Genomic DNA, 15,509 nt, shown 5'->3' with positions numbered 1-15,509 from the left:
TTTCCAAAACTCAGAGACACTGGACAATATTTGAATCTTAAAACAATAGCGCTGAATTTGTCATTAAAAAAAAAACATCCACTACTCTGCCAGAAGAGAATGGAATGCTAATGTCTGATTGTGGCAGTCCACATTTTTAGAAAGCTTGTCACGACATTCCACATATCATACTTTGGAAAACAATAGTCTCATGCTACTGAAATGCCGAGGTAAAATTTTCTAACTGGAAATCAAAAAACAATAGCGACCTTCCCTGAAATCGGGAAATTTCAGGATTCCACAGTCTCGATACAACTCAAGGAAAGGAAGCCTTGGACTTCTCTGTGGTGGGAATATTTGACAGAGAGAGGAATGTGAAGGGAAGCAAAAAGAGATAAAGGCCTTACTTTTCCTCCTGGCAGCTCGAAGGGGGAGGTGAAGAAACAGTGCAATGGAAATGGGAAGCTGCCGGTAGAAAGCACGTTAGGATTTACTTGCTTGTTACATTAGCCCAGTTTGCATCAACCACATAATAGCAAGGTTAGAAAGGCAGTCCATGCTTGATGTTAATCCCCTAAAGGAACAACAAAGAAATAACTAATTCCTGAATTGAATCATGGGCATATGCAACTACCCCTGTACTTTTAGATTTCCAAAAGCAATGAGGAATCTTGGGGATAAATGCCAGCTGGGAAATCAATAATCAGGATTGTCAAGTGTAGCAGAATAATGTTTGGGAGGCTTGGATTCTGCACTTGATGGAGTCGTTAACTGGTGAAATTTGGAAAACGTGGAAAATTTGCAAAGTCATTAGCTAGGTAAGTGAAATCAATCCAAGGGGCCTTTGTTCCATGTCTAGAATTGTTAAACACTGATCTTGGCCCTGAGGGGAGAATTAACAAGATGTGCCAGACACCATCTCAATCCCACTGGAAAGACGAGCCTGTACACATGTAACAATAAATCAAGATAGAAGTATTATGCAGCATAATAACAAAAACTAATCGCTAACATTCATGAGACACTTATTACATGCCACACCCCATTCTAAAGGGCTATCCATGGCTTTTTTGTTTGTTAGTTTGTTTTTCTGATAGAGACTCATTCTGTATCTCCAGGGCCCTTAAATTTCTATAATGTCTATCACTAGTAGTCTTCTAAAGGGAAAGAGAAAGGGAAAGTATGATCTGATGCAATTAATCTTTTAATCACATGTCAATAAATTGTTCCACTTGTAAATCAAGCAGATGAAGCATATCATAAATATCAATCTACCTGTTTTTTTCCACTGTTAGTGAATGTATGCATGGTCTTTTTTTTTTTTTTTTTTTTTTTTTTTTTGCGGTACGCGGGCCTCTCACCGTTGTGGCCTCTCCCATTGCAGAGCACAGGCTCCGGACACGCAGGCTCAGCGGCCATGGCTCACGGGCCCAGCCGCTCCGCGGCATGTGGGATCCTCCCGGACCGGGGCACGAACCCGTGTCCCCTGCATCGGCAGGTGGACTCTCAACCACTGCGCCACCAGGGAAGCCCTGTATGCATGGTCTTGAAGAAAGATCTTGTATATAGAGACTGACCAGAGGTATCCTGAAGCATGTGAGCTAGGTTGTACTGTGGCAATGAATAACAACAAAATTTCAATGTCTTATAATAAAATTGCTTGCTCACTGCAAAATGTCCCACATGGGTTGATGGGGGGAAGGGCTATCCATGTTCTAATTCATTTAATTATCACAGCCACTCTATGAGACAGGCACTATTATTCTCTTCTTTTTCACTATGAGGAAACTGAAGCTCAGAGAGGTTGAGTAACTTACTCAAGGTCACACAGCTCATAAATAGTAGATCAGGGATTTAAATCCAGGCTCCAGAAGCCACTCACCCTTGCATACCACAAAATATATACAAAGGATTTTAATTCTGACTATGGTAGGTTAATGGGGCAGGATGAGGTGGGGAGGTGAGAAGTAAAAGGAGCTTCCAGGAGGAAATGGCAATTGAGCTGTGTGTTGCACAGATGGACACAATATAACCTCCCTAGACCCAGTTTCTTACCTCCAAACAAGTGGGACTGATGAGATTATCTCAAAGGCCCTTTGAATCTTTTAATCATTTCAGAATTCGCCTCTTGTGGCATCACCAGAGATAGCACAAAAAGAGCAAGCTTCAGAAATCAACACAACTGAATTATTAGCTGTGCGATCTTTGTAGAGTTGTTTACTTTTTCTGAATCTTAGTTTCTTCATTGATGCAATAAGAAAATCCTCATGGGGTTGTAAAGATTAACTAGTCTATGCTAGGCACAGTGTATGGCACATAGGAGGCACTCGATTAATTGCAGCTTCTCCTTCCCCTTTACTTTTTCTTTAACTGAATATAATCTCAGTTCTTGAACTGACCTAAATCTTAGATCATTGTGTGCTGGCTACACATTAGTAGAGTACCATTTCGGGGTAGATAGCAAAACAAAAGACGATATTTGAGGGTATCAAATATTTTCTAAAATATCTGTGCTAATTTGCAGAGCATTTATTTTATAGTAAATGCCATTTGCTTCTCTTGATCCTTTTGATTATATAACTCAACTAACTTATTAAACAGTCACATGATAAACTGGAAATCAGGAGGTGAAGCTACATACTCTTCATAAGCTGTGACTGATATTGCTCAAGAAGCTTTTGGTAGCTATTTCATGGGTTATGCAAAAAGTGCATAGTTAAAAGAGTTTAAAACTTTGTAATGTCACATACTGAAATAAACATGTGAATGGAAGTAGGAAGAAAAAGTCTTATCCAAAAACTCTTTTGCCATAATTTGCAGTTTAATTATCAAAGACAGAGATAATAAGATATATATCCATAGAAAAAAGTAAAGAGACAAAGATCATATTGATATACAAGAGAAAAAAAAGAGATAAAAACTTTAGGTAAGTAGGTGTTTCGTTTCTTCTTTCTGTTATTTCATTAACCAGAATACATTTATTTTAACCAGCTCTGGCTAAAAAGATTTGAGGCTTTTCTTTTTACTTCTTTTAATTGAGGTTTAACTTAAATACATTAAAATGCGTACACTCAAGAACTTTTACATATGCATACGCCCACATAACCACTACCCAGATCAACATATAGAACATTTCTAGCACCCTTGAAAGTCGTCTACCCCCTTCTTAGTCCATACCCGCAAGGTAACCACTATCCACATTTTAAATAAAGCAGGTAACAAAAATAGAAAATGATAAATGAAAAAGTAAAGGAATCCTAAACCTGCTTTTTTTTGTTTTCTGGTATGTGCTAGAGTTTTTCTTTACAAAGTTTACATTGGCGGTTTACTAACCATTAGGTACCCAAGGATCTAAGAAATTAGCTCATTAGGTGGTAAACTGAAAACCATAGCCTGCAGCTTAAGAGAAGCAGCAGCCTTCACATTCTTACTGTAGAAGAGTCATATGACCCATTTCTTTCTTCTAGAGCAAACTGATTAAAGAAAGCATCTGGAGAATTCAATCAGATTATTTACAACCTCAGTATCAACATAAGTGTTGACTCAGTTAGGTCTAAGCAAAAATTCTGCCTTGTGGTTAGTGAAGCCAAGATAAGTAATAACAGGGAGTCACTTAGATCTGAACTCTTGGTTGGGTCATGAAGCTATCAACTCTGCGCATGCCCCTGATTTGACACCAATGGAGCATGAGCTTTGAGTTATTTTTCAAGTAACTGTGGTAATTTGACATTCTTGCGTACATTGATTTTCACCCCAGCGTTCTGTAACTTTCAGGTCATTTAATAAATTTGGAAGTACAATGAGTGACAGAGGGTACCCTACTGAGCAGCAAGACAATCAGATCCAAGAGTCCGGTTCATTAGATGCCTAGCCCAACAACTGAACTAACATGATATTTCACTTTGGCCAGTACTATGCATTGGCTATCAATAAATTATCCAAACAGAGACACCTTTTGAGAGTGAAAGGGGCACTATCAAAATTACGCCAGAACTGCAGGACTAAATCAGGACTGACCCAAGCAAACCAGGACATAACAGTCAGTCACCTTAACTATCACAAGCCTCCAGTCCATAAGAGTTCATATTGATTAACTCTCAATACCAATGTCTCCTTTAATGGTTAAGCTAAAGCTTTTACAGTGGCAAAGACATCTGAGAGAGAAAAAAAAACCCAAGGACACATGAGAGACTGTAGCTGAGTTCCAGCAAGTTAAACATATCAATGCCACTGATATAAGGATGTAGCCTCAGCTTCTGACATAAGGAAATCAACCTGAAGAGGGCTGAGGACTCAGAGGAAGAGAAGTTACATCTCTAGCTTTTGTAAATCTGTCTAGCATGTAATAATACTCCACACACTGTCTTTACATACTGAGAGCTGATGAACTAAGGGAGGGCAGTACCCTCAATTTGTTAAAATATTATCCTGGTCAGTAATAATGTAATAATGATAATTAGTAGTTTATATGACTTGAGTGCTTACTATGTACCTGCATAGTGTACTAATTCCTTTATATATATTTGTTCTTTAGACTCCCCAGTGGTCCTATAAGATAGATACTACTGCTATTCCCATTCTTTTCCCACAGATGAGGAAATTGAGGCTTAGAGGAGGTTAAGTCATTCTTCTGAGGTAGTATGATACATATTAGGACTCCAAGATCAGTCTGAAACCGGACTCCTCCTCCACTCCTCCCAGGGCTCTTTAATTGCCAGATGAACTCACTCAGCTAGCTCAAACAAGGGGATTTGTTTACTGACAGGATACCACAGGAAAGCCCTTGGACACCAGTAGCAGAAAAGCAAATACTTTAGGACCACCTGGTGCAGGGGATGGAGTGGTGGACAACTGAGAATCTAGGAACCAAGACCATTCCCACCAGCTGTCATCTCCTGTTTCTTTGCAGTGTCTACTACAAATTTATACAATAGTTTTTTGAAATCTGGGGGATTGGGACTCTATAGCACCAAGCATTTCCAACATCTGAATCTCCCTCTATTATGTGTCTTATTAAAGAACTTATATATTTTTTGATATGGAGAAAGGATGAACTTTTCATTTTGCTGACTACTACTAAAAATAAAAATTAAATTCTGATTTTAATTAGCCTGTGATCCTAACACACAGGGAAACATTCTTTTTTCATCTGGTATGCTTTTAAAAGTAGAAACGAATGCAAAGAAGCACAGAGCCCTACAGGAAGGAGGTCAAGGCCGTAGGTTCCCAAAGGAATAGATTTCCATAATTACTCTCTCCTCATGGAATTTATTTAAAATTGTCATTTTGCAATTGGTAAATGCAACATGTCTGTGTAAAAGATGTTTTGTTTTGTTTTCCCCCTAGTTCTTACAGTTAGTCTATGTAAGGCAGAAAGTGATGTAGCTATAACCATGAGGTTTAGGGTCCTTCCCTTGAGGCCAGCTTTCTGTTACTTCAATGCTGTGTTTCATGAATAGATTCATATTCTGGCACCAAGCAAAGTGCTTGGACTAGAGCCCAGTCCTCCTGACTTCCAGTCTAGGGCCTTTTCAATAAGTTGTGCAGATGTCTGCACAACTTATTGAAAAGGGGGAGGGGGTGGCTCGTGTGTGACCCAAAACAGTAGAACCTGAAAAATCAAAGGGCCGTCTCCCGCCCCTCCCACCATTTTACAGCATGATGTTACTTGGTCCAAGTGTCTGGTTGTGACATATGAAGGTAGCAGTTTTTGACTAAGGTTCTGTGTATGAATGTTTTGTAAATATCTATATATTGAACTCTCCCATTGGACTGCAAACTCACTTATAGCAAGCAGGTGCTTATTTATTTTTATATCTCCACAACCCAGAATATAGCCTGGCACATAAAAGGCATCAAAAAAGTGCTGATTGGAGGAAAGGAAGGAAGGAAGGGAGGGAGGGAGGGAGGACAGACTGCACAATTTGCCTCAAATGTAGGGTCTGTTTATAAGGTTCAGCCACAAAATAAAAGCAAAGTGAATATGTAGCTATTTGAGAGAAATAGAAAAACTTTCTTATTTGCCTGAAGTACTTGTTGGTTCCTTCTCCCATGTTCCTTCTTTGCCAGGTTATTTGTTGGATAAATTTTTTAAATGAATGGTGCTACATAGAGAACAGATTGGAAGATAACAAAATGCTAGTAGGAATTGTCAGAAAATATGAAAGTATGTGAAAAAAGAATGAAAAGCAGTTAAAAGTATGCAATATTGGTGACATAAAGAAAAATGTAACTTGCAGAAACTACTTTAACAATAATTAAATACTACCTGCTTCAAAACAATGTGCTGATTGCCCTGCATGGACTGCCTTGTCAAAACATTTCATAGGGAGGAAAACAGAATATGCCAAACGAGGGTGCAAGGAAAGAGAAAGGCCAGTCCTCATATTGACAGCATGGCCATTAGTTCCCAAAACAGGGAAAGGAAGTAGCTGTATGGATGTTTCTCTAAGAAAATATGAGCGATTCCATAACTTTAAAGTGTTGCCTGTGGGTTATAAACAGTAATTCTTGGACTTGCTCTGGAGCTAGACCATCTGGGAGTCATGGGACCTCTCTGACCTGTTTGAAGCACTTGCACTCAACTAGCAGACAAGTGAGAAGGAGCACAGGCCAAAGGTTTTCCTTTCTAAACTGGGAGGGAGGGCTCAGGAGAGATTTAAGTTATATTTCTTTTTCATGCACTCTTTTTTCCCCCCTGATAATTGAAAAAAAAAAAAAAAAGACCAAAATTATTCAAATCAACATCTCAGGTCAGCTAGAGTTCCAGATGAGTATGGTTGAGAACCACTGGTTGGAAACAATCACCCAACGATTCATTCATTCATTCAACACATATTTATTGAGCATCTAACATGAACCAGGCGCTGTGGATACAGTGGCTAACACAACAGACAAGTCCTTTATTTTTGAGAAGATTCCATTCTTGTAGGAGAGGACAGATAATAAATCAATGGGCAGAGGAGATAGTGTTTCTCTGAGACCATTTCCTGCAACCTTCTCTTCCCTCCTTATATGCCAGGCACGGTGTAGAACAGTGGCCTTCTCGCTGTTCCCTAGCATATGCCAAGCTCAGCCATGCCTGGAGGTCTTTCCCCATGCCCTTCACTCTGGCTGGCAAGCTTTCCTCCCAGACTTCACATGGCTTCCTCCTTCCCCTCCTTCAAGTTTCGGCTGAGATGTCACCTGTCAAATAGGTTTCCCTGATCATCCTATGTAAAACAGACCTCCCTCACTCTCCCTGATGTTCTATTTTATTTTCTTTATATCTCTTATCTGTTGAAACTGTGTTATTTATGTGTTACTTTTTTATTTTTGATAAAAATGTAGACTGTAAGAGCCACCGCAGTATGCGTTGTTGCTTGTTTTGTCCATTTCTATATCTCACGCATTTAGAACAGTGCTATTAGAAATGCCCACTTACTCACATGCCCAGTGACGAAGTGTCTGGAGTCAGAGGACCTAATCTCTTATCTGCACTGTGGTAGCTGGTCTCCAAAAATGGCCCAAGGTGAGCTGCACTCCTGGTATTCACACCTTGGGTAGTTCTTTTGCCTTGAACCTGAGCTGGCACTGTGGCTCACCTGTGACCAACAGAATGCAGCAGAGGTGAAGACGCCTGATGTCCTAGGCTATCTCATAGGAAGCCTTTCAGAGTCCATCTTGATATCATGGAACATATGCTCTGGAGGAAGCCAATCACCAAGTTAAAAAGTCCAACTATACTGGGACTGCCATGCTGTAAGGAAGCCCAAGCTAGCCATGTGGGGGGCCATGCAGAGAGACTAAAATGCTCAGCTAGTCCCCAGCTGTTCCAGCCATCTCAGCTGAAGCATCAGATATGAGGGTGCACATCCAGCTCAGAAGAGCATTCAAATGACTCCAACCTTGGGGGCCCCCTGACTGCATCTGCATGAGAGCCCCCAAATGAGAACTATCCAGCTGAGCCCCATCAATCCACCGTACCATAAGAGAAAATAATACATCATTGTTTTAAGCCACCAAGATTTGAGATGGTTAGTTTTGCAGCAATAGATAACTGCAAAATGCAGCCACCAAAGGTAGTTCTAGATTCAAACATTTCTTTCTCCACAAATACTACATATGTCTAAGGATCCTTGGGCTTTGTCCCCCTCACACACACTCTCCTCTAAGCACATGTCTCTGCCATTAATAAGCTTTGTTTTCACTGTTCACTTTCCTACTACCCTTTATAAGCACCCACTGGGAGTCAGAAAAGCTAGGTCTTCATCCTCCTGGGACCACTGTAATTTTGGCCAAGTCACTAAACTCTCTGAAGCTTGGGCTCAGAAAAATGGTGGCAGGGATTTGATATTTTAATTTTTAATTTTGTTGGATGTGTGGCAGACAACCCCTTCCCTCAAACTGAAACTAATACAGAACAGAAATAAATGAGAGAGATACAAGTGGAAGAATTCTGACTGAAGCAGGACAGGCTGTGTATTGGAGTAGTGGTTAGAGGTGGGGACTGCAGTCAGAAAACCTAAGCTCAAATGCTGGCTCATCCCCTCACTGGTCACCCCAGAACCCGGTGTGAAAACCATTATCCTGGCTGGTCTCAGAGGCCTCCCCACTTCACATTGTTGTGATCTGTAACATCTACCATACAGAAAATAGACATATATTTTAAAACTTCAGTGTAGATTTTAATTTATTGTTTATATGGTGTCATTTATTTTAATTTAAAAACAGAGTATTGACCTGGAAGAGTTTTTTATTGCTTCTGCTTTCTCACAGAATCAGATTTATACTAGTTTTTCCCAACTACCATCTGCCCCTAGAGCAGTAAGCCCTTACGATCTTGCCTCTTCCTCTCAACACAGGTGCTAAACTTAGTTCTTGCTTCATCCCTAGAGAGAGAAATAGAGTATTTCAAATTTCCCCATCTGCAGTATAACTTGGCTTGGGAAATACTGGTTTAAAACCATTCTATTTGATTTTTTAAGATTTTATTTTCAAAGGCCTCTATAGTAGGAGATTCCATAGCCTACTAGAGTTTCCCATTCCAATGTTTAATGGCTGTATTCATTTGGAAATTTTCCCTCATATTTGACAGAAATCACTCAATAAAGGTCCCCTGCATATAATGCTTCTCAACTTTCATTTCTACAACTTTTAAAAAATGTCTTATAATTAAGTTCTTCAGTGTCACTGAACAGCTCTCTTCTTCTTTTTTTCTTTTTTCTTTTTTAAAATAAATTTATTTGGGCTTCCCTGGTGGCGCAGTGGTTGAGAGTCCGCCTGCCGATGCAGGGGACACGGGTTCGTGCCCCGGTCCAGGAAGATCCCACATGCCGCGGAGCGGCTGGGCCCGTGAGCCATGGCCGCTGAGCCTGCGTGTCCGGAGCCTGTGCTCCGCAATGGGAGAGGCCACAACAGTGAGAGGATCACATACCGCAAAAAAAAATAAAAAATAAAAAATAAATTTATTTATTTATTTATTTTTGGTTGTATTGCATCTTCATCGTTGGGTATTCGTTGCTGCGTGCGGGCTTTCTCTAGTTACAGCGAGCAGGGGCTACTCTTCGTTGCAGTGTGCGGGCTTCTCATTGCAGTAGCTTCTCTTTTGCGGAGCTTGGGCTCTAGGCGCATGGGCTTCAGTAGTTGTGGCTTGCAGGCTCTAGAGCGCAGGCTCAGTAGTTGTGGCGCACGGACTTAGTTGCTCTGCAGCATGCGGGATCTTCCCGGACCAGGGCTCGAATCCGTGTCCACTACACTGGCAGGTGGATTCTTAACCACTGGGTCACCAGGGAAGTTCCATGTATAGCTCTCTTCTGAACTCTCTCACTTTTCCCCCATTTTCTCCTCTGCATAGTAACCTTAAATTGAAAACAGGAATGGTCTGAAGGGTGTTCCTGGATTCTGTGACTTATGATGTATATTAAATATTATGCGTAGTTAACTTATTACAGCACTTCCAGGTTTCATCTTGGTAAGAGCATCAACATTTTCTAAAACATATGTCATCAGACAATATGCATAAAATTACAGGCATGTAATGACACTTTACATGTACTTATATTGGCTAGTAAACACATACCCCACCTTGTGTTATCAATTAGGTAACTTCTTGACCATACATTGCAACCAAATAGTCACTCAAATCTCCAAACTCATATTTGAACTCTGCCCCCAAACTATGGACAGATGCACAGTGTTTCTGATCAATGTTAAAAAGAGACCGCAATCTGATCAATATTGTTGACTGAAGAAAAACTACACAACCTAAAAGTTTCAAGTTGAGTTTTATTCGAGGATCTTACTAAGGACTATGGTCCAGGAGACAGTCTCTCAGATAACAATGAGGAACTGCTCCAAAGAGATAACAGAGGAGCCAGGATATATACAAGTTTTTTTGCTGGGGAAAAAAAAACCCAAAACAACATGTAGTCGAACATCAAAAGATTACTGCTAATCACAAAGAACAGAGATCTCAAGTTAATGATTTTAGTGTTTTTCTATGTATGGGGAGATACAAGATTCGGGGTTCACTGAAATTATTCCTTAGATACACATCTTAACTATCTAGTATCTAGGGCCAGTATCCAAAGCACAGAAAGCTTCCTGGTTTTCTCCATCCTGAATTCCCCATAGGGCACACCATAAGTGGGTACCTGCAGTGGCTAATGGCTTGATCCTTACAGAACAGGGATGGCAGGCAACATACTCTGTTTACTGGAATGTCAGGCAACATTCTCTGTTCACAATATTCTAAGCTGTTGAATAGAAGCCCCTACCTCCTGAAAGGTTATGGGTTAGGCATTTTCTACTAGAACTGCTTCGATAACTGGAAGAAGTATTGGCTAGAACTTTTCTTTGATGTCAGAAACAAGAAATTATGTTCCCAGAGGCTTGGAGGAAGAAAAATAGAGGGTAGGATTTTTTATTGGTGCCAAATCGAAGAGTCCCCCAAAATGTATTTTAGACGTAATCTTATGTCTCTGTTTTATCACACGACAATGAAGTTTCCCTATCATTTTACTGCTGCTGCCTTTGAAATACTGCATTCCATTTTACTGTAGAATAGCCCAAAGAATAAACAAATTAGGAAGCTGTTTGACAATGTCTTTTAAACTCAAGCAAATGCCACTAAGTAAAATAACGTTGGATACTAGCTCCTTTCTAATTCCTCCCCACTAGGAAAGGGCTATTGACTATTTTCCCCACCTGCTGCTCCTCCAATCCCTCCCTAGCCCACCCCCACTGTTTTCTCCCTTTCTCACTTAAAACCACACTACTGGAAGTCCTCATCACATACACTGAAGAACAAGTTTCAGGGCAACTGAGTGCTCCTTAACTGAGCTGTAAGCCCATGCGGGGAAGCTATGAACACTTGCCCTTACTCACACATCAAAAGAGGACTGACCATGGCTTCTGAAAAGGTTAAACATAGCAATACCAAAAGACCCAGAATTCCACTCCTAGGTATATACCCAGAAGAACTGAAAGCAGGGACTCAAACAAATATTTGTACATCATTATTCATAAGAGAATTATTCACAATAGCCAAAAGGTAGAAACAACCCAAGAGATGAATGAATAAAAAAGTGTGGAATATACAGACAAATATTATTCAGCCAAAAAAAATGAATGAAGTACTAATAAATGCTACAACTTGGATGGATCTTGAAAACATTATGCTTAGTGAAATAAGCCAGATGCAGAAGGAAAAATATTGTCTGATGCCATTCACATGAGGGCGCTAGAATAGACAAATTCATAGAGACAGAAAATAGAATAGAGGCCACCAAGGCCTGGGAGAAGGTGGGAAGGAGGAGTTATTGTCGAATAGACACGGTTTCTGTTGGGGTGATTTTTTAAGTTTCGGGTATAGATAGTGGTGATGGTTACATACATTGTGAACGTATTTAATGTCACTAAATTGTACACTTACCAATGGTTAAAATGATAAATATTATGTATATTTTACAGAAATAAGAAAATTACTTACAGGGCAAAAAAGTCAGTTCTGGTCCAAGTTCTGCAGTGGGGGTAGCTTGAAGGGCACCTGAGTTTTAAGGTGAGAGTCACTACCCAGAGTTTGGGACATTCTAAGCCCACTCCCACCCTGAGTATGATGGTGAGCTAGAGAAGGGATCTGGAAGCTGAAGGCCTCAGTAATGTCCCTAAGAAGTGACAGCTATGGACGCTAAAGAGATGGCTTCCAAGCCTCCAGGTCACCCAAAGCCTTCCCCACCCTACCCTGCCGGGCTCCTGAAGCCAGGGGGTCAGTGGTACTCAGGTAGGAAAAAAGAGGGAGAGAGAGAGAGAGTGAACTGACCAAGCCAACTCAAATGGAATTTCTGTGAACTTTTTTCTTTTACTCATTTTTCAAGTGTCATGAGAGTCCATTTTGGAGCAAGCAGGTTACAAAAAGATGCTTTTCTTCTCTCAGACTAATATATAAGCTAGTAAACGTAGAAGGAATAAGAAAACTTTGGAAAGGACTTGAAACCCCAAAATGTTTGAGGTTAGTTAGAAGAGTAGGTGTTTTCTTTTACACACACACACACACACACACACACATACATTGTCGACTGAAAAAAAATGCACAACCTAAAAGCTGAGAATTATATTGTATTCGGTGGGCCGGGAGACAGCTTCTCAGATCACTCTGAGGGACAGTTCTAAAGAGGTAAGGGAGGAGCCAGGATATATAGGAGTTTTTGCGAAACAACAAAACACAAAAACAGCAAAAAAAAAAAGGGTAGTTGGAACACTAAAAGATTACTGTTAATTAAAGAAAACCAGACACCTCAAATTAATAAATTTAGTGCTTTTCTATGTATGGGAAGATGGGCTCATTGAAATCATTCCTTTAATATGCACCTTAACTAGGGCCAGTGTCCTGCTTTTCTGCATCCTGAACCCCCTCAGGGTGCGCTGTTGTGGCTGGCTCCAGTGGCTGATGGCTTATTGGCAGGCAACATTCTTCCTCCACAACATAAACACTATGGTTGCATATTCTTTGTAATTATTCTTAAATCTGAAATTAATTTTAGAAGAAAATCCGAAGGCAGCCCCAGAGCATAATGTTAGTAATTTTTTCCCAGCCATAAAGTTAGGCCTCCAACAATAAGGTTTTATATTAGTTATTCTTATTCTCAACTACTCTGTAGCAAATTACAAATCTACCAACACATACGTTATTTGCTATTGCAGGGGAGCAAAGTTTGCCAACCCAAAATGCATCCCTTTGGCATGAAGATTATTTCAAGCTAAAAACTAGCAAGGCCCAAAAGATTGGGGAAGAATCTTTGAACTTTCTCCTAACTGCCTAAAAAAATTTAGATAGAAGAACCGTTCCAGGAAGGGAGCTGTCACCATAGATTACTACAGTATAATATGAACTAGGTGTGTAGACAGGGAGGAACCTAGCAAAGTCAGCTTGTTGAAATTCCTCTCTGTGTTCCATTGTTTCTGTATGACACAGCAAACATTTTTTGCCACCCATTTGCTCATTTTCATCTTCCTGTGAATTGCCTTCATTCCCTCAAACAATGGAGCCATCCACAACTGTGCACCCTGAGGGGGTTCAGGATGGAAAAAAGCAGGACACTGGCCCCAGACAGTTAAGGTGCATATCAAAGGAATGATTTCAATAAGCCCAGACTCTTGCATCTCCCCATACATAGAAGAGTGCAAAATTCATTAACTTGAGATGTCTGGTTTTTCTTTAATTAACAGTAATCTTTTGACTACCCGGTTTTTGTTGCCAAAACTCGTATATATCCTGGCTCCGCTCTTACCTCTTCAGGGCAATCCCTCAGAGCTATCCAAGAGGCTGTCTTCTGGACTTAAGTACTCAGCAAGTCCGCCAAATAAAACATAATTCTCAACTTTTTAGGTTGTGCAGGTTTTTTCTTTTCAGTCAACGCTATGAAGTCCCAAACCCCTGCCCCATTCTCTTCTCTCAGGTGGCACATAAGCCTCGATTGCCTAACTTGTCCCTGGGCCTCATTTTCTTAGGGAGCCCCCTGGACGCAGGTAATTAAATTTGATTTTCTCCTATTGATCTATCTCACGTCAAGTTAACCCTTAGACCAGCCAGAAGAACCTAGAAGGGCAGAGGAAAGTTTCTTCTCCTTCCCCACTCTACTAAATGGGTGTTTAGAATAATGGCTAGAGCATGGCAGGTCTCAAAGTTCCTTAAGTGAGTACGTGGATGCTTCAAACACAAAACGTGACACTACCAGCAAGGCGGGAAGAAGAGGCTTCATTTTATTGGTTGGGCGAATAGTAAGCAAGTTGCTGGTGAGGTTTTGATGGCTGCTTCTCCACGCCCCCCTCCGCCCCTACCAACTAGGAAAGGTCAAACAGGCAACTACCTCTTATTGCCTCAGTCACAGAACCGACCTATTGTTTAAGCTCTGACAGGCAGTCCTCAAAGAGACTACACCCTACTTGAATAATTTAGGCTGGGGCACAGGCCAGCCCACAAAGCGCATCTGTGCGAGAGAGCGCCTCACTCAGTCCTGTCGTTTCCTCCATCTATCTACAGCTGGCCGCCCATTTTTCAAACCCCCTATTTACAGTCGGGGTAGAAAAAAAGCCCAGTTTACCAGGAGGCTACTTATACGGCGCCGGGTTAGGTATATGTTTCACCTGCTTGGCCAATTAGCTTCCTCCTCCCGCAAGACTAGTTCAACAGGTTTCCTTTTTCTCTTCCTCCGCCTCCTGGGTTGGAGAAAGAGGTTGTCACTTCGCTTCGACCCTCCCCTTCCCTCCCTCCCGGCTCTGCCCCGCCAGCTCGGACCAATCGCGCCGGCTCGAACGTGTCCAGGTTGGCGGCCCCCGGCGCGGCCGGCCCGGATGCGCCGAGCGGCCCAGGGCGCAGGGGAGGGCGCGGCGGTTTCGCTGGGCCTGCGCCCCGGACAGTGGGAGTCGAGGAAGCGGGAGGAGGAGACTGTCTGAAGGTGCCCTCCAGACGCGGCCCTGATGACTGAACTACAGCAAGATGTGGACGACACAAAGCCTGCCAAAGTGCTCGGGAAGAGAGAGAGCAAAATTGGCTCAGCCCAGTAAGTATCCTCCGCTGGATCCCAGCCGCGGCGGTAGAACGCGCGCTGCCCAAACTTCTCTGCCAGGGAAGAGTTGGGAGTGGAAACGGTTTTCTGGAACTTTAACGTGGACAGACTTGTGGCTTGAACTCTTCCTGTGGCGCCCGGTCTCTTTTTTGCCCCCGATTCTGTAGTAGAGAAAAGGCACGGCAGCGTTTCAGAAACGCACTGCAGCTTGCAGTCCGGTGGGGATGGGAATTATTTGAGCCGAGAGCACGACCGGTGTTTTATAAATCCCAAGGGAGGTCTGGGGCGACTCTTCAGAGCTCCAAGCCACATCAAGAAGCAGCGCTTAACATTTATTCTAATTGTCTTACATCTTAATGACTGGTGTGAAGATGCAGCTGTCCCGTAGATGTCATCTGGCCACTAGCTTCACAAAGATGCGTATTTTGTCATTCGATTCGGAGCGTGAGGGTGGTTTTTTTCCCCCATCCCCTTCACTGTTTC

The 15,509-nt window shown here is 41.7% G+C and overlaps 1 protein-coding gene across 4 annotated transcripts in view; it reads left to right on the top strand.

Moving 5' to 3' along the window:
• GRAMD2B (GRAM domain containing 2B) overlaps window positions 1-15,509 on the top strand; it is a 119,877-nt gene that overhangs the window by 40,197 nt on the left and 64,171 nt on the right. The window contains exon 1 of one of the 4 annotated variants that reach the window (XM_082623117.1): window positions 14,766-15,020. The exons of 2 other annotated variants lie outside the window; for them this stretch is intronic. In XM_082623117.1, coding sequence (XP_082479243.1) covers window positions 14,957-15,020 — 64 coding nt within the window. In that variant the 5' untranslated portion in view covers window positions 14,766-14,956. Of the gene's footprint in view, window positions 1-14,765; window positions 15,021-15,509 lie in introns of those variants that run through there. One more of the 4 variants, XM_082623114.1, reaches the window with a different exon arrangement.

This window comes from Mesoplodon mirus (genome assembly GCF_964341445.2).
Source record: "Mesoplodon mirus genome assembly, chromosome: 5".
Lineage (NCBI taxonomy): Eukaryota > Metazoa > Chordata > Mammalia > Artiodactyla > Ziphiidae > Mesoplodon > Mesoplodon mirus.
This window is presented reverse-complemented; position numbering and strand designations above follow the sequence as displayed.